Raw genomic sequence first — 26,897 nt, 5'->3', positions numbered from 1 at the left:
CTATAGCGTGTGAGATGTGAGATTTGGGGCTAAAGTTGGATTTTTAAGAAAAAAAAACTATGGGCAATTTAGAAAAATGATGTACCTACCAACAATAAGATTTATGTTTTGAACGAAACGTATTTATTACAATTGCAGCTCAAAGGCAACCACACCAAAACACACCAAAAAAAAAAAAAAAAACCACACGGTTCCAAGTCAATAACGCACTTTCAAATTTTCTTACCAAACACGTGTTTCATATTTGAACTAGAAAACACGGTTTCGAATCAATAACAAACTTAAAAAAAATTTTTTACTAGGATTGTGACTTGTGAGTAGATATTACTCAAGATGACATTAAATTATTAGTTTGGAGGACCGTTGGGCATTAAATTATTAGTTGGGCGTTGTTGACATGGTACTCCATGTGCATTAAATAATTTCTCTTTAAGCCCATAAAGCTGAACCAAACGGGTAGAAACTCCCTTCTCTTTTGAGGTCCGGTTAAAGAGACTTTTCCTACTCTGCTTTCCTTCATTTCTTCTGTCCTCTTAATTAATTTTAGGTGCAGCTTCTGTTTCATCACTACTCATCCTCTCATCTTGCTTTTATTTTGCTCTACTTCTCAAAAATAGAAAGAAAAGAAAAAGAGTTTGATACTTCCTACGATACACCTTTAGTTTGCAGTCATCCTGTTCCTCTTAGTTTGGTTTTGCCTTGCTCCGGTTCTTAAAAAAAAAAAATTATAGTAAAGAGAGAGATTTTCCGACTTTTGCCTTAGTTTTCGTTGTAGTTTTTTGCGTTAGTATCCTATCGTTTTAGTTTTACTTTGCTCAACTTCTCCAAAAAATACAAAAAAAGAGTCAAGCATTTTCAGCTTCTCACTGCTGCTCTCATTTCTTATAGTAACCATCCTTGATCTGCTAATTCAAAGGAGTAGAAGAGAAACCTGCTCAAATTGTAGTGCGAAGCAGAAGGAGAGAGGTACATCCTTCTACTTTCTTACCTTTATTTTGTTCTTGCATCTTTTTCTTCGCTTATGCTATCCTTTCGATATTCCTCAATTTGATTTTATGTTGCACTTTGTTCACCGATTTAACATTTTTTTTTTTAAGTTTCATTTTAGTTTTCTCTACTTATCAAGAGTTGTAACAAAGGGAAAGGAAGAACGTATCGCTGAGTGTTCACGTTTACTGATACTCAGCATAGAAAGGAAAACAAGCTGCTCTGGAATTGTTTGATATTCTAAAGAGAGAGGTACCTTCTTATTTCTTTTTTCTCAGTGGTCCTTCGACATTGTTCTTGCTCTATTGTGGTTGTAAATTTGTTATTTTACGTATCTTATTGTGTACAAAATATTATGTGTTGTAATTGTTTATGAATCAAACAATACATAGGTGCAGATCACACAATACTAAGACACGTGGGTTTAAAATTGGTTTTTTTTTTTTTTGGTTAAAGTTTGTGCTTTTATTTGAGTTTAAGAGCATCCACATCCGTTCTTTCATTTTACACATCCATTTTTATACTAAAAACCTATTTTTTTTATTTTACACATCAAATTTTACAAAACACTCACATTAGTTCATCTATCCTACCACCCTTTTTAATTAAATAATCAATTTTTTTTAATTTTTTATTATTTTCCCAACTACCTGTTATATCAGTGCGCACTCTCTCTCCCTACTCATTTTTTATTTTTGCTCTCTCTCTATACCCATCTCTCCAACTCTCCCTCTCCCTCTCCCTCTGCCTCTTGATCAACTCTCCCTCTCCCTCTCCTTCTCGATCAACTCCCTCTCCGATCACGAGCTCAGATCAGCTCTCCCTCTCCGATCACGAGCTGAGATCACCTCTCCCTCTCCGATCCATATCTCAGATCAACGCTCCCTCTCCAATCCACGATCCACTGCACCGATCAACGATCCGCGGCTCCGATCCACGATCCGCTGCTCCGATCATCGATCCGATCCACGATCCGCTGCTTTGATCAACGATCTGCGGCTCCAATCCACGATCCGTGACTTCGATCCACGATCCGCGACTCCGATCCACGATCCGCTACTTCGATCAACGATCTGCTGCTCTGATCCACGATCCGCAGCTCCAATCCATAATCTGCGGCTCCGATCCATGATCCGCTGCTCCGATCCACGATCCGCGGCTCCAATCTACTATCCACGACTCCGATCAACGATCCGTGGGCTCCGATCAAGATCCGTGGCTCTGTGTTTGTGTATCTCTGTTTTCTTTTTCTTTTTTTTTTTGAGCAAGTCTATCTCTGTATGGGTGTGTTTGTGTCTGGGTGAGTTTGCGTTTGTGTGCATCTGAGGAAAAAGAAGAAGATGAGGAGTTGAGTTTTTAACTAAATGGGTTTGTTAAGCACGGAAAGGAAAGAGAAAAAAAGGAGCGAACATAAATGATAAAATAATGGTATAAACGAGCTACAGTGACCGTGTTAATATACACGGTTACTGTAGCTCGGGGATGAATTTACAAAATTTTAGACATTTTTAAACCCACTGATGTGGGTGTTTTTTTGCTCAAAATGTGTAAAATTGGTAGTTATGTTTATTTTAGAAACTTTTACATCCACTGATGTGGATGCTCTAACAAGTTGTAAAACTTGCTTTTAACACGAAATTATTGGGCTACTTAATTGACCCAATTATATAATAAAATGTCCATTTTTGTTTTCTCTCTTTCTGTTTTCTCCTACAAAATTTGGATGATATAGTTAACACTTCACTTTCATATTAGTCATATAATTAGAATTTTAAAATAACAATAAAATTATCTTTTTATTGTCATAAGTCTAAGAAACTAGAATGACAAAAAAAATTTAAAAAAAACAAACAATAATAGTAAATAGTAAATGTTGATGATGATGAAGAAAATGTTAATAAAGAAATAAATTTGGAAGATGATGAACATGATGACAACATTGACTTTGAAGGAGATGATTAGGTAAAATGATGGATATGATGAAAATAAAATTATTATTTTGGCTCATATGTTATGTATTAACACTTTTAAATTTAATATATTTTTTTGTTGATAATTTGATAGTTACAATGGAGAGGGGGAATTGAATCCTGGATATGATGTCCTGAATATTATAAACATATGCTAATTTGATTCATTTAGTTATTTTTGTTAAATATAATTAAATTAGTCATTAGTTCACTATATTTCGAATTTATAATGGATATACCTTTTATATATGTATATTTATAATTTTTTGTATAAATTTTATTAGAGGTTTGTATATCTTAAGATACATTATACATAACTAGTCTCATCACACGCGCTTCGCGCGTGCGATGAGACTTTTTTTTTTTTAATGGTCCTATTTTGTAGAAAAAAATTGTATTTAATTATTATATATATATATATGATTTTTATTTTAAAAATCTAATTTATAAGTGAATAAATCAATTTAAAAATTAATAAGAGAGTGGTCCTATTTTTAAGGCAATATTTTAGTGGGAATTGGAGTTGCATTTTTACCGGATTGTCCTTTAATTTTGTCTCTACTTAAACATAAGACTGTAGGGGCATCTTTGAACTAAAAAAATGAGTTTTACCGGATTGTCCTTTAGTTTTGTCTCTATTTAAACATAAAACTGTAGGGGTATTTTTGAACTAAAAAAATAAGAATCCAAACAGGGGAAGCCCCTTAAATAGTAGTATAGAAAATAAAAATTAATTCACGTACTGACACTATGATTGTGGTTCTAATAATTGTTCCTAAGTTGTGCTAAATTATGGTCGTTATAGTTGCCCTTAAAAAGAAAAGAAAAAAAAAAGGCAAAAGTGTAAATGAGGAAAGAAAGTTTGGAAGCTCAAGATATGTTTTTTTTTTTTTTTTTTTTCTTGGGACATATAGAAATGAATGTATGATTTTGAAAATCTTGCAAATTCCCCATCAAACATCATTTCATAGACAAAAATGAACTTCTGTGCTATTTATTTATTTATTTTGTGGAGAAAAGGAATTGAGGATTAAAAATCAGATTCTCCCATGAGATAAACCAGGTAGTTCCACTGAACAATAAAATTGTGCCATTTTCCTCATCAAAACAGACACATAACTTTTCCCCCCTTGTAATCAAACTAGTGAGAAATTGATCAAAGTAGATGCCTACTGCCCAACGTTAATAATTCATTGCTATTTGCTTCCCACCTTAGTACAAGAAACCAAAAAAACTCCCTAAAATAAAATAATCAAACATCATTTTATTTTATTTTAGATTAACTTGGGTTTTTTATTTTTTTTTTTAAATTTGATTGTAAACTTTCAGCTTTCCTTTGTATGCCCGCGTGAAGACAGTAGAAGACTAATTATCTTCATTAATATTCCAAAGACAGAGGTATGTCATTACATTGTGGCTTCTTTTGTCCTTCAATTTGATTACACTTCCGTTGTTGTCATTGTTTTTTATTGGGCTCTACTCTCAAGACAGCAGCCCAACCCAAAAAAGCAGAACAATCAGAGGCACAAAAATCTGTGGCTGGGTATTACAATCCGTTACATGAAGTGGTTAGTTTTGATTATCAGTTAGCACAACCATTGTTTGACAATGGTTGGGGCTAAATTGGAGTTGAGACTAAATCTTTATAATTTCAAAAGTAATAAATTAATCCAGAAGTTTGAAAAGTTAATAAATTAAATCATCTACCCATATTAAATCCCAAAGACAACATTATTTCACGTAAATGGGCAAAGATTCAATTTGTTTCACTTCTTAAAAATTTAAATCTCTCTATATATAGAGAGAGAGATCACTGGCAGCTATGTTCTTCCAAAAATAGCGACCATAAAAATTAGTTGATCAGTCAAATTGAATGAAAGTTAAAAGGCAGAATCAATAAAGATTTAAGGATTTGAGTATGAAGGGTTATCTTGAACTTATCTTGTGTCATGAAATTGAGAGAAGCAATATCATTCGAATTTGGGTTTAAGGTTCAAAGGCAGAGATGCTGAAGGGCATTCATACCGATTTGGGTTTCAAATGGGGAAGAGGATCCATATCATTTGGGATGGGTAGTGCACGCATTGGGTTGAGCCCAAGATTGCCAATGCCTACTTTATTATTAAAAATTAAGTTGCCACATCATTAAAACAAAACAAAAACAAAAACAGTTATCTAATTGCTTTACTAGACACATAGAGACAAGAAAACAAAAGAGACTAGACAAAGGAACCAATTATACTCATTTTGAAAATTTAGTGGCTAAAAGCACTCATTTAAAATATTAGGAACTTTAAAAGCACTCATTATCTAAACATTATGGAGCAAAAGTGTTTTTTTTTTTTTTTTTTTTACCTATATAATATAGTTTTTGACAATGAGAAAATTGAGTTAATTTTTAAAAACTTTTAAAGTTCAAGGTCTTGCACATATTATATTATATAATATAATTTGATCTTATATAAATAAATATTAGAACTAAAACATCTGCCTCCATGCTTTGTGGTTAACGATGTAAATTTTGAAAATTGTAGGAGCTGAAAAATATTTGCCAATGTGGTGTGAATGGGGTGTAACTTTGATAGATCATATTCTTTTATTGCTCATGCTTTGTCTTCACTTCCACTGTTTGCATTGTCCTTTTTCATAAATATAGATGTGTTGTTTGATTTCTTAATTTTCATTTGTTCTTTTTTTTTTCTTTTGAATGTTTTTGGAATATACGTGTACTTAATTTAATTTTATATTTTATAAATATACTTGTTTTTAAGAACTTCCCATCCTATCATTAAGCATTCAGACTTAAATTAAATGTTTTAATGTTGGGGTACATCACCGCTAATGGATAGCGCTACTCACGTGATGGTTGGGTTAAGATAAATAATGGATGGGGCTATATTTTCTGATATTCAAAGAGTTAGGGTTTGTTGGGTTGAGGAGAAGAAAAAGTGAGAAGATAAAAATAAAAATAAAAATAAAAATAAAAAGTTAAAAAATAAAAATAAAAATAAAAAAAAAACTTTTTTATTTGGTTGAGTGAAAAAGTAGAGATAGAAAAAGTAATTTATATAAATTTACTTTTATAATCCTGCAATTTGTTTTATTTTTCTTTATTATTACATTACATTATAGTATTTGTAGGGTCAATGGGCCTCAGAATATGTGTTGGGTTGGCCCAAGAGTATTTGTTGGGCTAAAGGCCCAATCTGAGAACACTGAATGGTCCGAGGATGTGAAATGTGTCAATCCACGAAGCAATACTAATAAATAAAGAAGTAATATCTAATCAAGCATATTTAAGAGGGTAGTCCAAGGAAGAGTATGTCCTCGGCCATATAAAGCCGAGGTAGGAGAAAGACTGGTTAATCTCCATAGACAATATTCTAAAAGATCCTATAGGTAAGGATAAGCATGGTATATGTAGAAGATAAGAAGAGGGGCAGTGGAGTATTTAAGATAAAGCTGTTATCACTGTCACCGCATTGAATACTCTGCAACTGCTTCTTTGGCGGCATTAATGGGGAAGTAATGCCTGAGCATCAGAGTTTAGCCTTACAGCTGCTTCCAAAGACTTTAGGAGAGGAATATAAGACAAGTATCTAAATCAGTAATTTGATCCATGGGTGGGAAATGATATAAAAGGAAGAGGAAGACGCTCAGAAGGAGGAGGACAGAAAAACAGAGAAAAAACTGTATGCATCACCATCCTTAGTTATAATCTATCTTTGAAAGAGATAATACAAATCATTATCGACTTGTGTCCGAGGATAAAATTCTTTCATATAAATAGTTCCTTATGTGTAATGTTGTGATTGAGTCCATCATTTTAGTTATCTAACATCACTAAAACTTAGATTTCAAGTCTACTCTCTACAAATTTCATTGTATTGGGCTTTTTAGGCCTATCCCCTTCTCACTTTAGGTTTGGGTGCAAATTGTGACCTTACAATTGACATCGTTTATGAGAATCTTGTGTTTTAGGAGGTTTAGCATTATGGTAGGCTCAGGTCCACACCATGCAGAGTCTGTAAGGTCCTAGCGTGAGGATCACTCCTTGCATAATGAGCAGGAAAGGGACCGAGAGGGTAGTGTGCATACAACGCACACTAGTAGGAGTCATTCATGAAGTGGAAGTAGAATTCCTCACGAGGAAAATGCTAAACCCATGCAGAAAGAGATTGACCACCTAAAGAGGAAGCTACGCTGTGAGAGGTGAAGGCGAACTCCTTCCTTTTCTGATCCCTCTTCTAAAGACTCTAGGGATGACAGTTACAGGCCCAAGTCAAGAACTCCCCCGGATGAATCTTTCTCTTATAAGGAAGACAATCTACATGAGCGTGGGGTAAAAATTCTTTTTCTAGGGGCTTGGAAAATGATGCTATGAGTAGAAGAAAGGAAGCTCTCTTGATGCTTCACAGAACCAACGTTCACCATTTATAATGGCCGAATAGATCCTGTGGAGCATGTGAGTCATTTCAATCAGAGGATGACTGTGCATTCTAAGATTGAAACTTTAGTATGCAAAGTCTTCCCCTCTAGCCTAGGACCTATGGTGATGAGGTGGTTTGATGGCTTGAGGGCAAGTTTCATTGATTCTTTCATGGACCTTACCTGGGCATTTGGGTATCGCTTCATTACATGTAATAGAGTTCCTCGACCCTTGGATTCGTTATTGTCCATGGCCATGAGAGAAGGGGAAAGCCTGAAAACATACTCAGATAGATACTGGGAGATGTTCAATGAGATCGATGGAGATTTTGATGATGTGGAGATAAGGACCTTCAAGGTCGGCCTACCTCTGCCGAGCACAACTTAAGGAAATCTTTGATCAAAAAGCCTATAAGGAGTGTACATCGGCTCATGGATCGCATTGATGAATATAAAAGGATTGAGGAAAATCAACAGCAAGGGAAGGGAAAGGTGAAGGTTATCCCTCATGAGAGGAGGGATTTCAGGTTGGAAAGGTACAACAACAACAAGCCCAGAAGAGATTTTGCCAGGCACACTGGTCCTACCACTTCTCAGGTGGTTAATACTATATTTCGAGAACCGGTGTACCAGCTATTGGAAAAAATCCAGAATGAACCATTTTTCAAATGGCCTAGCAAGATGGCAGGCGACCCCATGAGGCACAATCAGAACCTTCTTTGCAAGTATCATCGGGATAGAGGTCATACAACTGAGGATTGTCGAACTCTATGGAATTATTTGGAACAGTTGGTTAAAGAGGGAAGGTTAAAACAATTCTTGTATCGGCTTAATGGGTAGGGAAATCAGTTAAGGGCATTCAACCAAGGCAGCACATCATCAAGGCCTCCTCTAGGTACGATCAATGTTAATTTTGCTACTCTTGGGAGGACTGGTTCTCATCTTTCCAGAATGATGTCTATAGCGCAAACCTTGGCCAAGGATTCTAGGTTTGAGCCGAAGAGGATTAAAGGGAATATCCTACCAATTTTAGGATTCTCAAAAGAGGACAAGATGAGGACTATCCAACCGCATGATGATGCTTTGGTGGTTACACTGAGGATAGGGGGCTACGACGTGAAGAGGGTGATGGTAGATTAGGGTAGTGGTGCAGATATCATGTACCCTAACTTATTCAAAGGGCTAAACTTAAAACTTGAGGATCTTACAGCTTATAATTTGTCATTGATAAGCTTTGAGGGGAAGACTATCATACCAAAAGGGCAAATTAGGTTGCTTGTGCAATCAGGCCCAGAAGGGGTAAACGTGGATTTCATTGTAGTAGATGTCTATTCTCCCTATACGGCCATAGTGGCAAGACCTTGGTTTCATGCTCTGGGTGCCGTGTTCTCAATTCTACATGTCAAAGTTAAGTTTCCATCTGGGAATCAGATTGAGGAACTAATTGGGAGTCAATCTGTGGCTAGACAGTGCATGGCGGTTGCAATTCTACATCAGCCTGGGCCAGAGTCCTCGGCCTCAGTTGACATAGCAATCAATGTCTCTGACCACGCCCAAAGTATCAGCGGTAGAAGAACCTACGTGTGAAGAATTAGAAAAGGTTCTTATAGATGACAACCCTGAAAAATTCTTTCAAGTGGGAGTTCAGTTGCCACCTCAAGAGAAGGCAAAGCTGGTTATGTTTTTTTAAAAAAATGTAGATGTATTTGCATGGAATGCTTATAAGGCCCCCGAGGTTGATCCGAGTTTCATTTGTCACCATTTGAATGTTAATCCGGTTGTGGTGCCAAGGAGGCAACCACTTCGGCGCTCATCTAAACAGCATTCCGAGGCTGTCAAGGAAGAGGTACTTAAGCTCAAAAAGGCTAGTGCTATCAAATAGGTGTTCTATCCTGAATGGTTGGCTCATACAGTGGTAGTGAAGAAGAAGAAGAATGGGAAGTGGAGAGTATGCGTAGACTTCACGGACCTGAACAAGGCTTGTCCTAAAGATTCTTTCCCAACGCCTCGTATAGATCAGCTAGTGGAAACTACTGTTGGGCATCCTCGGATGAGTTTTTTAGATGCTTTTCAAGGTTATCACCAAATACCTTTGGCTTTAGGTGATCAGGAGAAGACAGCCTTTGTCACTCCTACATGGAATTATCATTATAAGGCGATGCCTTTTGGTTTGAAGAACGCAGGAGCTACCTATCAAAGGATAATGACCAGAATGTTTAAGTCATAGCTGGGAAAGACTATTGAAGTGTATGTGGATGACATTGTGGTAAAAAGTAAGACGGTTTTTATGCATGTGGAAGACCTAAAAGATAACTTTTTAGACACTAAGGAGGTACAAGTTGTGCCTTAACGCTTCCAAGTGTTCTTTTAGTGTGGGATCTGGTAAATTTCTGGGCTATATAGTAACTTATCAGAAAATTGAAGTTAACCCTGTGCAAGTCAAGGCAATTAATGGCTTACAGCCACCTCGAAATTCTAAAGAAGTTTAGAGATTGACAAGGATGATTGCTGCCCTCAACCGGATTTATTTCTCGGTCTGCAGATAGGTGCAGGCCTTTCTTCTAGTTGCTGAACAAGTGGAAGGGATATGAATGGACCGAGGAATGTGCTTCAGCTTTTCAATAGCTTAAGGAGTATCTTTTGCGACCACCCATTATGTCTCGGCCAAAGGTTGATGAAGTTTTGTTCGTGTATATTGCTGTGGCTAGCTATGCCGTTAGCTTGGTTTGATACGGGTTAATAACGAGGTGCAGAGGCTAGTTTATTACGTGAACAAATCTTTACATGAAGCCAAGGTGCATTATTTACTGCTGGAAAAGGTGATTCTAGCAGTGGTGCACGCTACGCGTAAGCTTCTCCATTACTTCCAATCTCATACAGTTGTTATTTTAACTCAACTTCCTCTTAAGTCTATACTTCGAAGTGCTGACTATATGAGAAGGATTGCCAAATGAGGTACCATCTTGGGGTCTTTTGGTATCAAATACATGCCTTGCACCTCCATGAAGGGCCAGGTCTTTGCTGAGCTGATGGCAAAGTTCACGGAGCCTTCATTAGAAGAGAACATTAAGAGGTTGGACATGGATGAAAAATCAGTTGGCATAGTTTCGTGCTAGGAACCTCTGATATGGAAAGTGTATGTTGATGGGGCAGCGAATCAAAGATGATTTGGTATGGGGCTAGTTTTGGTGTCCTCTGAAGGAATTACTTTTGAGAAATCCTTAAGACTGAAGTTCTCAACCACCAACAATGAGATAGAATATGAAACTTTACTGGTCGAAATGGATATGGTTCAAAAAATGGGCGGAAAGGCAATGCAAATATTCACTGATTCACAATTAGTGGTGGGCCAGGTGGAAGGAAAGTTAGAGGCTAGAGATCCGAGAATGCAAGAGTATCTAACCCGAGTCAGGTATTTACAATCAAAGTTTGAATATTTTACCTTGTTACATATCTCCAGGAGTATGAATACCCATGTTGACTCCCTGGCTACCCTTGCGACATCCTCGGTACATAACCTATCTCGGGTCATCCTCATTGAAGATCTATGCAAACCCGTTGGAACAAGTAGTGGCACCATTTGAATTCATCAAATTAGGGTGGGACTTAGTTGGATGGATCCTATAGTGTCATTCCTTAAAATTGATATTTTGCCGGAAGAGAAGTTTGAAGCAGATAAAATACGCAGAAAAGCACCTCAGTTCTGGTTGTCCGAGGATCAAAAGTTGTACAAACGCTCCTTTTCAGGACCTTATTTGCTATGTATACACCTTAAAGCAACAGAATTACTTTTGGAAGAGTTGCATGAAGAGATTTGCGGAAGTCACATAGAAGGAAGGTCTCTGTCTCATAGAGCTCTTACACAAGGGTATTGGTGGCCCAATATGCAGAGGGAGGTACAGGATTATGCAAAAAAGTGTGATCAATTAGAGATTTGCTCCTAACATCCATCAACCAGGGGGTGTCCTTAATCCTCTGTCTAGTCCTTGGCCTTTTGCTTAATGGGGCTTGGATATTGTAGGGCCTTTCCCAAAGGTAGCAGGGAATAGGATATGGTTTCTCGTTGGAACAAATGATTTCACTAAATGGGTTGAAGCTGAGCCATTGTCAAACATTAAGGATGTGGATGCGAAGAAGTTTATTTGGAAAAACATTGTCACCAAGTTTAGAATCCCTCATACTCTTATTTTAGATAATGGCCTACAATTTGATAGTAATGCCTTTAGAAGAATATCCGCAAGGGAATGGGCAAGCCAAGGCGGATGTGAAATGGCTTGGGTTAAAGGCCCAATTCGAGGACACTGAATGGTCTGAGGATGTGAAATGTGTCAACCCATGAAGCAATACTAATACGTAAAGAAGTGAAATTTGATCAAGCATATCTAAGAGGGTGGTCCGAGGAAGAGTATGTCCTCGGCCATGTAAAGTTAAGGTAGGAGAAAGGCTGGTTAACCTCCACAGACAATATTCTAGAAGATCCTATAAGTAAGGGTAAGCATGGTATACGTAGAAGATAAGAAGAGGGGCGGTGGAGTATTCAAGATAAAGTTGTTACTATCGTCACCGCATTGAATGCTCTGCAACTGCTTCTCTGGTCGCATTAATGGGGAAGTGATGCCTGAGCATCAGAGTTCAGCCTTACAGCTGCCTCCAAAGACTTCACGGGAGGTAAATGGGACAAGTATCTAAATCAATAATCCGATCCATAGATGAGAAATGATATAAAAGGAAGAGGAAGATGCTTAGAAGGAGGAGGAGAATAGAAAAACGGAGAGAAAACACTGTATACATCAGCATCCTTAGTTGTAATCTATCTTTGAAAGAGATAATACAAATCATCCTCAATTTGTGTTCGAGGATAAAATTCTTTCATATAAACAGTTCTTTGTGCGCAATGTTGTGATCGAGCTCATCATTTTAGTTATTTAGCACCACTAAAACCTAGATTTCAAGTCTACTCTCTACAAATTTCATTGTATTAGGCTTTTTGGGCCTATCCCCTTCTCACTGTGGGTTTGGGTGCAAATTGTGACCTTTCAGTATTATATATGACAAATATAGATGAGCCATCCTTCATTTGGTTAAAAAATAAGGACCACCATTGACTAAAAAAAAAAAATTTTATATAAAAAAGCTACTGTTAAACGCAAAAACAATTGTCAAGACTTGATTAAAAAAAAGGCACAATTTGATAAAAGAAAGTAAACACATTGAAAGAGAAAAAAAAACTTATTGTTTGATAAAAGAAAGAAAATAGGAAGCCTAATGATTAAAAAAAAACAAGTCACTGTTTGAGAAATGAAATAAAATACGTTAAAAAAAATGAAAATGAACTACCCATTGTATTATAGATATATTTTTTTGGCATTTTCTTGAAATGTTTTGCACTGGGGGCCTAAACGCAAGAATATTTTCTAGAAAAATGCTTTTACATGCACGACCAAACACTGAAAATACTTTTTCCGATGTATTCCCTAGAACTCAAAACAACCATCTGAAAATATTTTCCTTTTCATAAAATATTCTCCACTGAAATTATTTTACACTCGAAAATTCATTTACATGGAGCCAAACGCAGCCTAAAACACAACACAAACATAGTGATGGGAAGGGCACATTTAGTAATTTGTCATCTACCCCTCTCCTCTACCATTTTTTCTCCTATAATCACTCCAATTTGGAGTTTTTTTTTTTTTTTTTTTTTTTTTTTTTTTTTTTTTTTTTTTTTTTTTTTTCTGCACAAAGAGAAAATGCATGAGTCCCACCAAAATCCAAAATCCTTTCTATTTTTCACCATTACCAAACAATCCCACAAATTATTTTCTTTCGTATTCTCTCTTCTTTTTTTCATCCTCTCACTTTTCACCCCAATCAAACAAACCCTCAGTATTAGTTTTGTTATTAGCAATGAGCATGGGGAATTTATGGGGAAATGTGTTCATTGGAAGCAATTGGATTAGATGCAGAGGATGCGGAAGCACTAGCAGCTCTAGGCTTCTGAGTTTTTATAAAGCATTGATTGCCGGTTTGGATGGAGAAGGAGGGAACGGAAGTAGGGGAGTGTTGGTCGAAAATTAGCCTCATTTCCAGCCAACTCCCCTCTACTCCACCTCTTTTGTTCTCCATCCAAATTGGGCATAATATCCAAAGAAATTGATATGGCTAAAAATGTACATTTGTACAAGTTACCAGCAAGGAGTATGGGTAATCTTTTGCGTGTTGTGTCCTTCTCACGCTGAGAAATTATTAGGTCTATTGAGAGGACTCTTGGAGTGGTCCTCCTAATTAATGAGATGATGCCACTTATGCAAATGTGAGTCAGTTTCCTAATCAACATAAGAAATAAAAATTAAATAAAATCACAAATCACCAGGTGATGTTATATTTGCATAAGTGGCAAAGTTTTATTGGTTGAGACTTAAAAGAACCTTGCAAGACCACTTCTACAATTCCTGATGGATAAAGTAATTTCTCACACCGGTAAGTAAAAAAAGGGTCGCTCACTATTTAGCTATTTATTCTAGCCTAGTAGATACCTAATAGCACTAGCATTACACCTCCCAGATGCCTTTTTACAACCCAAGACAGCAAAAACTCACTCTATCCAAGTTTTTATACTTCAAAAAATACTTTTTATCATTTTATTAGGTAATTTATATTATTTTTTTGAGTTGCATGCAAAAATAAAAACTGAGATATAGAGTGAGTTGTAAAATGAATTGGTAAAATAGATAAATTAGTGTTTAAGGATGAAAAATAAGTTTTTTTCTTCATTCCTGGATGCTAGTGCTTTCAAGTATTCTAGAATAGTAGATGGCCAATAGGTTTGGCCAGAAGTTGTGCTAAGTATACTAGACTAGTAGATGGCCAACAGGTTTGGCTAGGAGATGTTCCATCACTTCTATCTAGCTTTCTAAATTTGGATATACATGTTGATTAAGTTAATGGCTTTTATATTTGTTCTAAGAAAAAAAGATTGAAGTTATTTTTGTTTTGCTATTTAGAATTTTTTTTTAAATTTTCATTTTAGCTCATCACATCTAGATTCATTTTATATTGACCATGATGATTATATTTGTTAGTAATTTGACCTTTAAGTGCCAAATAAATAGTTTATTAAGACATGTCACTCATATAAGTCAATTTATTTTAGTAATCTTTTTCCTTTTTTCTTTTGGGAAAGAATTTATGTTAGTAATCTGATTGTTAAGCGCTAAATAAATGTTGTCCATTAATACATGTTACCCATATAAGTCTATTTTTGTTAATAATATGAGTGTTAAGTATCAGATAAGTACAATTTATTAAGAGGTACAACTGACCCATACAATACTAGGTGTCACAAGATTATTAAGGAAAATAGACTGACATGAGTAATATGAAATGGAATCAAATATGTATGGCCAAAATAAAAAATTTGAACATAAATGATAAAAATAAAAATGTTTTACTACCGTACACCCTAAGAGCATGCACTAGTAAACCATTTCAGGAAACATTTTATGGGAAATTGAAAAAGTGAATAACTGTTTTGACAACTTTTTCAGTTCCTCATAAAAATTTTCCTAAAATAAATAATTAATGTATGCCTGATCGAACCCAAAATAAAATAACTTAAAATTTTAAGGAAAAAATAGTATTTTATTATATTACATATATCACAATTTAAAAATCAATCTGCAGTAATCTTGTCAACTGCAAACACGGGCTTTGATAAACTTCTAGATGTTCCAAAAAAAGAAAAATAGAGTACTTTAAGCAACTTGTTAATTCAAGGGCCGTTTGGTATAGGAGTTTAAACACATATTTTCAATTTTTAAACAACATTACACGTATTTTTACACATTTTTTCAACCACACGTATTTTTTAAAAATAAAAATAACATTATTAGAACAACGTTACCAATCGGCCCCTTAGTTTCAGCCTCCCTTTATGGCACTATCCAATAAAAATATGTTCAAGAAAAACGAGAAATTAAAGAAGAGGAAAAATTAACTCAATAATTCTGCCTCCCACTTTCTAATAATTCTGCCTCCTTATCTTTGATAGTTCTACTGTTGTCCCACTCCCTACCAGCTTATCTTTAATAATTCAAAAGATTTGTTTCACGCTGTGGAGGGTAATTCTTACATGCTCCGGGAGCAATTCTCCCTCCTCTCACATGAGGGGTGGGCCTCATGGTGGGACCCACACGTGGGGCCCACCCCTCATGTGAGAGGTGGAAGCATTGCTCTCGAAGCACATAAGTTTTTTCCCATTGTGGATCTAGAATTTTCAAAAAGCAAAACAATAATAGTTGTAAAGCATTGGTTGGTTTCCCATATTATGAATAGATACAGTATCAACAAAGACTTCCTTGCTTATTTATTTTTGTTATATGTAAGTGTCTATAACTCTTTGAACAGTTAACTAATCTCTTCCGTATGCATTTTATCTTCTTTCTAATATACATATATTAGATAATTACAATTAAGGATGAATTCCTTATGAGTGTCTCTAATAGTTGCTTAAAATATTTAAATTTAGGACTTCATGAATCACAAGAGGTTTGGAAAATTAATGTGCCAATCCTTTAAGATTTTCCAGCTTAAATTGGAAGTATAGTTAAATCTCTCTCTCTCACACACACACATATAGTTGTATACTTAATCTTTTTAAGTTATATGCAACTATGCACCCCATGCATACTTTTTGGCAAGATATACATGTAAAATTTAACTTTAATGTATTAATTTGTCAAATATTGTATTAGGTGAAAGTAAACTTGGAGATGCTCAATGCTGATGACATCAATAATATCAATCTAGCAACAATTATTTGTAAATTTTACAACTTTTTAAAACACTATACAGTGCTTATTTTTTAAATTAAGGTGGGAATGATGTGAACACCAACAATACTCTTTGTATATAGTGAATTAGTAATATTGGCTCAAATTATTGACATTTAAATAGGATTGTAGACAATGGCGGCTCCAGGAATTTTTTTTAGGGTGGTCACTAAAAAACTTAAACTATATAAAATTTAATAAAGAGACAATTTGAATATATCAACGTCACAAAAAAAAACATGCAAATAAATGAAATATTACAATTTTTTGCACTAACAAAGAGAATATGAAAAAAAAAAAAAAACTAATAAAAGATAAAGTACAAATTGAAAATGTTGATATGAGAATAATAAAGTGACCATAACAATTTCATAACAAATCTTATGCAATAAGTTGTTAGCTTGTTATTTGTGTGTAAAACATGTTAATATTGAACCCGAATTAGAATTAGTAATAGCTTACCACATAAGATTTATTATAAAATTTATTGTGAAAATGTTGTGGATGTGACATTACTCTTATATTTATTGAACTCAAATTCTTACGAGTCTCGAGTAAAAATGTTCAATATTTTTATTAAGGTGATCAAAATAGATTAATTTAGTAAATAATGTTTTTTTAAAGTATATATATATATATACAATATTTTCAAGTCAGGATAGTCTCAGAACATATTAATTTAAAATAATTAATTATATAAATTTTTTGCATATATAACTTTCTTTTTTTTACAAGTCACGTACAAGTAGAGCCGCCAGTGATTGTAGATTCAAGAAATTTTATGCATATAAGCTTATAAGAGTATAGACTTGATCCAACTAACTTGACATAAGAAATTTTATTATTTTTTATTTAAAAACAAAAAATCAATGAGCAAAAACTCTTTTCCGTCGAGGTCCGTTAAAAAGACTTTTCTTACTCTACTTTCCCTTCATTTCTCTTGTCCTCTGAAATAATTTTCGCAGCATCTTTTATTTTGTCAATCTTTACCCTCTCACTTTGGTTTTATTTTGCTCCACTTTTCAAAAAAAATAAAAAAGAGTTTGATACTTTGTACCTTACGCCATTAATTTTCGTTGCAGTCAAGCTAGCTTAATCGTCACCGCTGCTCTCATTTACTATAGCCACTATCCTTGATCTGCTAAAAGGAGAGAGGTACTTCCTATTAGTTCCTCAATTTGATTTTTGTTGCAGTTTGTTACACGGATTTACTTTTTCTTTTTTAATTTTCATTTTAGTTTGTTCTACTTATCATTTGTCAAGACAGGCAAGGAAGGAAAAAGAAGGAGGAAAGGAAATTAAGAAAGAACGAAAGAAGGAAGAAAGGAAGGGAAGAACAAGGTGTCATCTACTGTTTCCCGTTTTCTGATACTCAGCATAGTGACTGTCCGAGTTTAAAACAACCTACAAATCTGATTCGATATCCTAAAGAGTACGGCAATTTGAGGTTACCTTCTTTTTTCTTTTTATCTTTTTTTGGGCTGAAACCTTCTTATTTCTTTTTATCGATCTCATTCATCCTTTGACATGGTTCTTTGTGGTTGTAATCACTGTATTCTGTTACTAATTTGGTGCTTAATTAGGGATCTAATAGCTGCCCTTCAAAAAAATTTTAAAAAAACTTTAGAAAGGCAAAAGATGAGATAAGAGCATCATATTGGTGGAGCTATAATTTTAGCTATTTGGCACCACAAAAACTATTTTATCTATTTTACATTTTCATTTTACAAAACATCCAACATTAGTGGTTTTATTTTAACTTTCAACACAATAAAATAATATAAACAACAAAATAAAATAATATATCCACTAAGTATAAAGAAAAAAAAATCTGTAAAATAATTAAAGTAGTGTAAACGCTTAATTTTTTATAAAAAAAAAAAATTAAATTAAAGTAGTGTAAATACAAGAATAATTTTTTTTTTTTTTAACTTCTGAGCTACAGTGCACAACCATCTTTGACTGTACACTGTAGCAAAGAAGCCAAAATTTTTGGCTATAGCTCCACCAATGGAGCCTTACTTTGGCATTTGGTGGTGCTAAAAATAACAATATAGTTTTTTAGCACCACTAATACTAATGCTCTAAGGATTAAGGTGAGTATTAAATTACCGATTTTCTTAAAAGTTTAAGCTATTGAGATACTATAAATTTAATTATTTAATTAATACTTCTACGAGAGTAAGAGCTCGGAAGCATGAACAGAAAATTTTTTTTTCTTGAGACATACAGACTTTATTACGAAAATTCAAAGGATCAAAAGATTTTAAAAATCTTCCAAACTCTCCCATCAGACATCATTTCTAACTATGTGTAAAAGTGTAAATATTGAAGCATAATCCATTTTTTCACACTTTATCACAAGTTGCCACATTAGTAGTTTAGTACTATAGCCCAAAATAATTCTCTAACTAGGTGTAAAACTGTAAATATTGTCAGCTTTCAGCTTTTCTGTGAATCGCACTCACGGCACGCGTGAAGACAGTAGAAGACCATTATCTTCATTAATATTCCAAAGATAGAGGTCTGTAAATGTCATTTGCCTTGGCTTCTTTTGTCCTTCAATTTGATTACACTTTTATTGTTGTCATTGTTTTTTATTTGGGCTTTCATTTGCCTCTACTCTCATCTCCAGACCGCAGCCAACCCAAAATAGCAGATCTATATATAGAAGCAAAAAATGGAGGTTCTTACGGAGACCGTAAAAGTGGTCGTTGAAAAAATTGTGGATTACACAATTACAGCAGTCGGACGTCAGATGGGTTATCTGATTCGCTACAAAAAAAATGTTGTCAATCTCAGCAACGAAGTTGACGAGCTCAACGATGCTAGAGATGGTGTGCAACGTAAGGTTCAAGCTGCTAGTGACAATGTAGAAGAAATTGAAGCTAACGTCCAGAGGTGGCTGACACGTGTTCAGGGGATCAATACAGAGGTACAAGAATTCCTTGAAGAGGAAGGTCAAGCAAAGTTGAAGTGTTTTAATTTGAAGGCCCGTTATCAGATTGGAAGAAAAGCACACAAGATGGGATTGGCCGTGAAGGAACTCAAGGACAAGGCCGCCACGTTCCAGACTGTTGGCCATCGTGTCCCTATCCAAGGAGGTACTACAATTTCTACTAAAGGTTATGAAGACTTTGAATCAAGAAAGTTAACTTTGAATGGAATTATGAAGGCTCTGAAAGATGATTCTATCCGTGCCATTGGGGTCTATGGGATGGGCGGCGTGGGCAAGACCATGCTTGTTGGAAAAGTTGCTACACTAGCCAAAAAAGACAAGTTATTTGAAAGTATTGTTACAGTAGTTGTATCCCAAACACCTGACTTGGAAAAGATTCAGAAAGACATTGCGAAAGAATTGGGTCTGAATTTTCAAGATGAGACCGATTCTCAAAAAGCAGATTTGCTAAGTGAGCGGCTGAAGAAAGAGAAGATTCTTTTAATTATAGATGATATTTGGAACAAGATTGACTTGGAGTCTCGTGGCATTTCTTTTGGGGATGATCAAAAAGGAAGCAAACTATTGCTTACATCTAGATTTCGAGATGTATTAGGCACGGATATTGATACTCAAGAGATATTCTCTGTTGGAGCTTTATCAGATGATGAAGCAAAACACTTGTTTTCGAAGATAGTGGGCAATTTTTTTGCTGAAACCTTGGATTTTCAATCTACCATGGTTGAGGTTGTCAAAGAATGTGCAGGCTTACCGATTGCCATTACAACAGTTGCAAATGCAATGAAAAGTCGAAAGGACCCGAAAATTTGGAAGGATGCCGTGGGACAATTAAAAAGGGCAAATCCAACACAGATCAAAGAGATGCATGAGAAGGTATACTCAAGTATAAAGTTGAGTTACGATTTTTTAACCAAGGAAGCGCAATCTTTGTTCTTGTTATGCAGTATATTTGAAGAAGATAAGGTCATAGAAATCGATTTCTTATGGAGATATTTGGTGGGTTTGGACTTCTTTGAAGATGTTTATAAAATGGAAGAAGTGAGAAATAGGGTCCACACATTGGTCAATAGCCTAAAAGATTCTTGCTTGTTGTTGGAAGGTAATGGAAGTGGTACATTAAAAATGCATGACGTCATTCGTGATGTTGCCATTTATATTGCAGACAAAGAGGAGAAAATGTTAACCATAAGAAGTTTAGAAGGTCCGGAAAAATGGTTAAATATGAAAAAATGGGAAGATTCTTTTGGAATCGCACATTTTGATGTTGACTTTAAGGTGCTTCCTGAAAGGTTCCGATGTCCACAACTTAAGTTCATTTTTTTGGGTAGTACTAATAAATATTCATCGCAACCAATTCCTAATAACGTTTTTGAAGGAATGAAAGAGCTTAGAGTTTTAGTTTTGATTGGAGCACGGCTTCCACATCCTTCATCCATTTCATGCCTTCACAACCTCCAAAGTTTAGTTTTGCATAGGTGTGAGTTGGAAGATGTGGCTTTAATTGGAGAATTGAAGAATTTGAGAGCTCTTACCCTATCATATTCCAACATAAAGCAGTTACCCATGGAAATAAGGCAATTGACTCACCTTCAATTGTTGGATTTGAACTATTGCACCGAACTTGAAGTCATTCCATCCAATGTATTTTCAGATTTGAGAGGGTTAGAAGAACTGTATTTGGAGCGTAGCTTCAATCGATGGCATATTGATGGAGAAATCACAGAAAGAAGCAATACTAGGGTCTCAGAGTTAGACTATTTGCCACTCTTGACCACATTATATATAAATATTCCCAATCCTAAGGTTCTACCAAAAGCCTTACTTTTTGAGAAATTGAAAAGATATGAAATATTAATAGGCCGTTGTCCTTATTGGTATTCTTATAGTAATAGTGAATATTATAAGTCTGAAATCTCAAGAACGTTGATACTTCAACTTGATAGAGGCTTGCAAATAGAGGATGGGATTAAAGTTTTATTGAAAAGCTGTGAATATCTTGATCTGACTCCTTGGGAGGGTATTAAAAATATTCTTTATGAAGTTGACAAGAAAGGTTTTCCACAATTGAAGCATCTCCGTGTTGGAAACAGCACTGAGATTCAATACATCGTTAACTTGATGGAGAATCAATGTGTTGCATTTCCTGTTTTACAGTCACTTACTCTATATAATATGGAAAATCTTGAAGAGATATGCCATGACCAAGTTCTAAAGGGGTCTTTCCTTAGCTTGAAGAAGTTAAAAGTATGGGAATGTAAAAAGTTGACATCTGTCTTCTCCTTAACTATGTTTGGATGCTTTTCTCAACTTCAAGAAATAGTGATTGCAGATTGCGAGGTAATGTGTGCAATTTTTTCAAAGGAAAGAACACACGAGATACAAGTCAACCACGACATCAGAACGGATATAATTCACTTCACTCAATTGCGTTCCTTGCGTCTACGAAACTTACCAAATTTGATGGGTTTCCATCCTGATGCTGATTCTCTGCTGCTTTTCAATGACAAGGTATTGTTATGATTTGATATCCTCACCGATTTTGATAACCTTTCCACATGCACATTTTTTGGTTGAGCATGAGACCAGAGTTTGACTGCTTTTTTAATACTTAATAGCGTCTCATGCATATGTTTATAATGTCAATAAGAATAAAAAGATCTGTTTAAGTGATGGATTCTTTTTTGAAAACCAAGACTATATCATAACTATCATTTTAGCCATTCTCTACTCCTATTTTGCTTTTTCTTTTTTGGTAATATTTCAGTTTTGCCATTCTCTTCATGTCCTCTTGAGGTTTTTCACAATTTAAATTTCTTTATCATTGATTTTCATAAACCTTTGAAGATATGTTGATAATCCAGGGTTCCTAAAATAGTGCCCACAAGGGGTTTAACAAAAGTTACAAGACCACATTTGGCTAGATGGCAATTTGAATCCGTTGGTACTTTTATGTGTTGTTTGTAAATTGTAATGCCTTAATCATAGATAAGCGTCCAATGGGTTTATGCTGGTGGGTGGCAGCGTGGCACACCACAAATTATTTGTTTTATAGAATATTAGTAATTAATATGAAGTTTGTATTAGAAATAATTGTTGGATGTAAAAAATTAGAGATAATTGTTTAGAGTAAATGTGATATTAGTGATCACTTTATTTTTGGAGAAGAATATTAATGATCATTTGATAATCATATCCCAAATCATTTTTCAAAAATTAGTGCATAGCAATTTAACAAATTCTCATTATGTGACTTAAACCCAATTCATAATATCTTATATATATATATATATATATATATATATATATATATATATATATATATATATATAATCTCTGTGCTAAATAATTTGGCCCAAAACCAAACTTTACTTGAGATTTCAATCGAATTTTTATCCTCAAAAGAAATATTATTGTCTAAATTTTGTGAGCACAAACATCACATTTTAGAATCAACTTGAAGAAATGAATTTTTGAACAGCCAAACAATCTCTCTAGTCTCTTCAATTAGAAGGCTGATTTATTTCTTTTTTTTATTATTATTAGCTTACTTCATGTTCTTGTAGCTTCATTTTTTTTTTTTTGGAATATAATGTAGTTAGTTTTTCCGATGTTTATTTTTATTTTGTCTTATCTCCAACATTAATCTAATTTAATTAACTGGTTACAACTTTACCTCTATCTTCTAATTATTATTTATTACTATGTTTGGTAATATAAAGGTATGCTATTGACTCAATAAATACATGAGAAATGTAGGTTGCATTTTCTAACTTGGAGGATATATACATCAAAGGCATAGATAACCTGAAGAAGTTGTGGCATAATCATCAACTCGTTCTAGATTCCTTTTGCAAAATAAAAAATTTGCATGTTGGCAGATGTAAAAATCTAATGAACATTTTTCCTCCTAATATGTTGAGAAGACTCCAGAATCTTGAAGAATTAGAGATAGAGTATTGTAATTCGGTAGAAGAGGTATTTGAGGTTAGAGAGGAAAATGTTGATGAAATATGTGATAAGGTATGCATTCAGTTGAGATACCTAACTTTAAACAATTTACCGAAACTTAAGCATGTATGGACTATGGATCCCAAAGCAATTTTAACATTTCAAAATCTACGTCAAGTTAAAGTTTCTAAATGTGAAACTCTGAAAAGTCTTTTTCCAGTCTCGGTGGCCAAAAGTCTTGAACAACTTGAGAGTCTAGATATGGATGATTGTGGATTAATGGAGGAAATTGTTGCTTTGGAAGAAGAATTGGAAACGACTAAGTTTGTGTTCCCACGAATAACCTCTCTAAGTCTTCAATTGCTGCCTGAACTCAAGTGTTTCTATCGAGGAAAACACACTTCAGAATGGCCATCACTAAGAAGTTTGACAATCCACAAATGTGACAAAGTGAAGATTGGTGCATCGAATGAATTAAGCTTCCCAGATACAGATGGGTTGGGCCATCATGTTCCAATTCAGCAGCACCTCTTTCTTATTGAAAAGGTATGGATTTGTACTTGTTTCTCTGTTAACATGGATATCCAAGAAATTAAAATTAATAACAATTTGTTAATACTTAAAAAACTAGCCGGCTTAAAAAAAAACAAAAAGACTAGTCAGACTACATATAAGTAGTTGGATTATAGGAGCCTAATTTCCAGTTGTAACATAGTTGTGTTTTTTTTTTTTTTTTGGGATATAGTACCATAGTTGTGTTGAAGCTGTTACATATTAACTTTTAACTGAGCAATTCTTGCTCAAACAAACATAGCTACATTTAGCCAACCTCCCCCCAAAAAAAAAAAGAAAAAAAAAAAAAAAAAAAAGAAGCTACATTAAGTAAATGCTCGGAAGAAGAAATTAGATATGTATTGGGTAAGTCCATGACCACTTAATTTTATATATATATATATATATATATATATATATATTTTTTTTTTTTTTTCTTTTTTTGTTTCTCCCAAAAACCAATAATTTTTAGATTTCTTTTTTGAAAAATTTATGGAAGACTTAATTGAGATGTCCAAATGACAAAACCTTATATAAAAAGATTTTCTTTCTAACTAATTAGGATTTCATATGTGGTTATTAATGTCTTTAAATTAGAATTTCTCTAGTAAGTTCCAATTAGTTTAATTGGTAAAATCTTTTGTTCTTAAATAAGAGAATTGAGTTTGAATCTACTTACACTAAAAATCAGTTTAGTATCTTGAATTGATCAATGGGACCCTTTTTTATCTTTTATTTTTCCAAAAAATAATTTTTAAAAAATAAAATAAAAAATTGTGCGCATTCATGTACTCATACTTTTGTGCTTGAGTTATCTTTTTTGGAAGCAAATCCCTTAAAAAGAAACTATAAAACATGTAAGATGTAGTATCTTGTATAACAACTATATAGGAATGGGTTACCTTTACGGGGGAGATGAGAATTCACATCCACCTAAGAAAATGTTATATATAATTATTACATAGGATAACAAATGGAGATACATCAATGCACGTTGCTCTCCCTCTCTATATAGCCACTTGATTTACATACATTCAGTCCCACTTGAATTTGTTGGGAATATTATCCCAAACTTGCTTAGAGAACACTAACTTCTGCTTTCTTTTGTTCAATACTTCGATCTTTCCCAGGATACATTCCCTAACTTGGAAGTATTGGATTTGGATTGGTATGAAACCATGAATCAGACAAATGGTCGACTTTTTGGAGAGTTCTTTTGCAAACTAAAAGTTCTCAGATTGCACAGCAAAGATGATAAATTGATAGCAGGCCCTTCGGTATTTGTTGATGGATTACGCTACCTTAAGTCTCTTTCCGTCGCTAATCTTTTCTTCGACAATGAAGGACAATATGCTGGGACGTTTGAACGTTTGACAAAGTTGAAACTATTTAGAATGCCCAGGTTGATGCTTTTGTGGAAGGAAAACTCTGAACAAGGTAGGGCATTTCAAAATTTGAAGATTCTAGAAGTATCAAAATGCAACAGATTAATAAATTTAGTTCCATCCTCAATGCATTTCCGAAATTTAAACACTTTGAAAGTACGGAAATGTCATGGGTTGATTAGTTTAGCAACTTCCTCAGCAGTCAAAAGTTTGGTCCAACTCAAAAACTTGACTATATATAAATGCAAAAGAATGAGAGAAATAGTCACAAACGAGGGAGAAGGTGAAGCAAGAGATGAGATTTGTTTCAATCAATTGGAATTTTTGTCCCTTGATGATTTACCTAGTCTAAGAAGCTTCCACTTGGGTAATCGCACCATCAAATTCCCATCACTGAAATTTCTAACTGTGACCAGATGCCCGGAAATGAAGATCTTCTCTAATGGAGTCCTAAGCATGCCGAAGCTAGATCAAGTTAAACCGGGCAAACTGAGGTCATACTGGAGAAGATTGTTACCAGAGGAAGATCTGAATAGCGCCATAAAAAGAAATTGGGAGGAAAATTATGATATGTGCGTGCAACAATTATTCACCGAGAAGGTATGTTCTAACGCTTTTATTTTATGTAATTTTTAAAAGCATTTTTAATTTGTTGGAGTAGACACAAGGAAATTGGTATGTGATGTGGACCCAATGGTCATTATCCTAATTTCCAAGGTAACATAAGAGCATCCACACCAGTTCGTTTAAAATTTTCTGTCTATTTTACATTAAAAACCTACTTTTTTTTATTTTACACCATCACTTTTACAAAACATTCACATCAGTTTATCTATTATACACACTTTTTTATTAAAATAATATTTTTCCTCCTTTTTTTTTATTATTTCCCATCTACCCCACCTAACCCATAAAGTATTTGCCTCACTTTCCCCTATCCCACAAAGACACAAAGTCTCTACCCCTCTCTGGCTCTCTCATCCCTCAAAGTCACTGCATCTCTTTTTTTTTTTTTTTTGACAGTTCGAAAGCCACAAGAGGGAAGATGATGATGATGATGATGAAGATGAAGATGAAGATGAAAGATGATGATGATGATGATGATGATGAAGATGATGATGATGATGATGATGATGATGATGATGAAGATGATGATGATGATGATGATGATGAAGATGAAGATGATGAGGGACTGAGGGACCGGAGAGAGAGGTTAGAGTAGAAGCTGAAAAGGAGAGAGTGAGGTGAGGAGAGAGAAACAAATAATAAAGTAATGTATAAATGAGCTACAGTAACCGTGTAAATATACATGGAAACTGTAGCTCATGGAAATGTTTACACAATTTTACGCCCACTAATGTAGGTGTTTTTTTGCCAAAATGTGTAAAATGAAGGAGTTTTTGTATTATAGAAAAGTATCCACCAACTGATATGGATGCTCTAAGATTGTTAAATATATGCGTAACACTTGCAATTGTTAACATGGTTTGTCACTAATGTTCGCTAATAATTTAAATGCACTAGAACAGTAAATATTTTTATAAAAAAAAAATATATGATATATATTTACTTACTAAGTATTAAAGAATTTTTAAGTATTTAATTTTTAAGTATTTAATTATTAAGTATTAAATAGAAGGTTAAATTACAGAATTTTTATAAAAGAATATAGCTAATTTAATTAAAATTTAAGGTAAATTTCATTAACCACCCTGAGATTTGGGCTAATACCAGTCAAGTCCAAGACATTTTAAAACTAACCAAATTGGTCCATAAGCCCAACTTAATCCCTAAACCCCATTAGTCTCCATTAGCCATTTAACTCTTCTTTCTCTTT

The 26,897-nt window shown here is 34.3% G+C and overlaps 1 protein-coding gene across 1 annotated transcript; it reads left to right on the top strand.

The window, feature by feature from the left end:
- The first annotated feature begins 451 nt into the window (after positions 1-451).
- LOC142628121 (disease resistance protein At4g27190-like) lies at positions 452-26,541 on the top strand. The gene is made up of 11 exons (XM_075802120.1): positions 452-966; positions 1,098-1,239; positions 4,287-4,355; positions 4,445-4,525; positions 17,299-17,371; positions 17,455-17,663; positions 18,656-18,740; positions 18,852-21,683; positions 22,932-23,669; positions 24,806-25,660; positions 26,084-26,541. Exons 8-11 carry the CDS (start codon positions 18,897-18,899, stop codon positions 26,147-26,149), a joined length of 4,446 nt encoding a protein of 1,481 aa, XP_075658235.1. The 5' UTR covers positions 452-966; positions 1,098-1,239; positions 4,287-4,355; positions 4,445-4,525; positions 17,299-17,371; positions 17,455-17,663; positions 18,656-18,740; positions 18,852-18,896; the 3' UTR covers positions 26,150-26,541.
- The last annotated feature ends 356 nt before the right edge of the window (positions 26,542-26,897 follow it).

This window comes from Castanea sativa, chromosome 3 (genome assembly GCF_040712315.1).
Source record: "Castanea sativa cultivar Marrone di Chiusa Pesio chromosome 3, ASM4071231v1".
Lineage (NCBI taxonomy): Eukaryota > Viridiplantae > Streptophyta > Magnoliopsida > Fagales > Fagaceae > Castanea > Castanea sativa.
The sequence above is the reverse complement of the archived record's forward strand: the minus strand, read 5'-3'. Positions and strand labels throughout refer to the sequence as shown.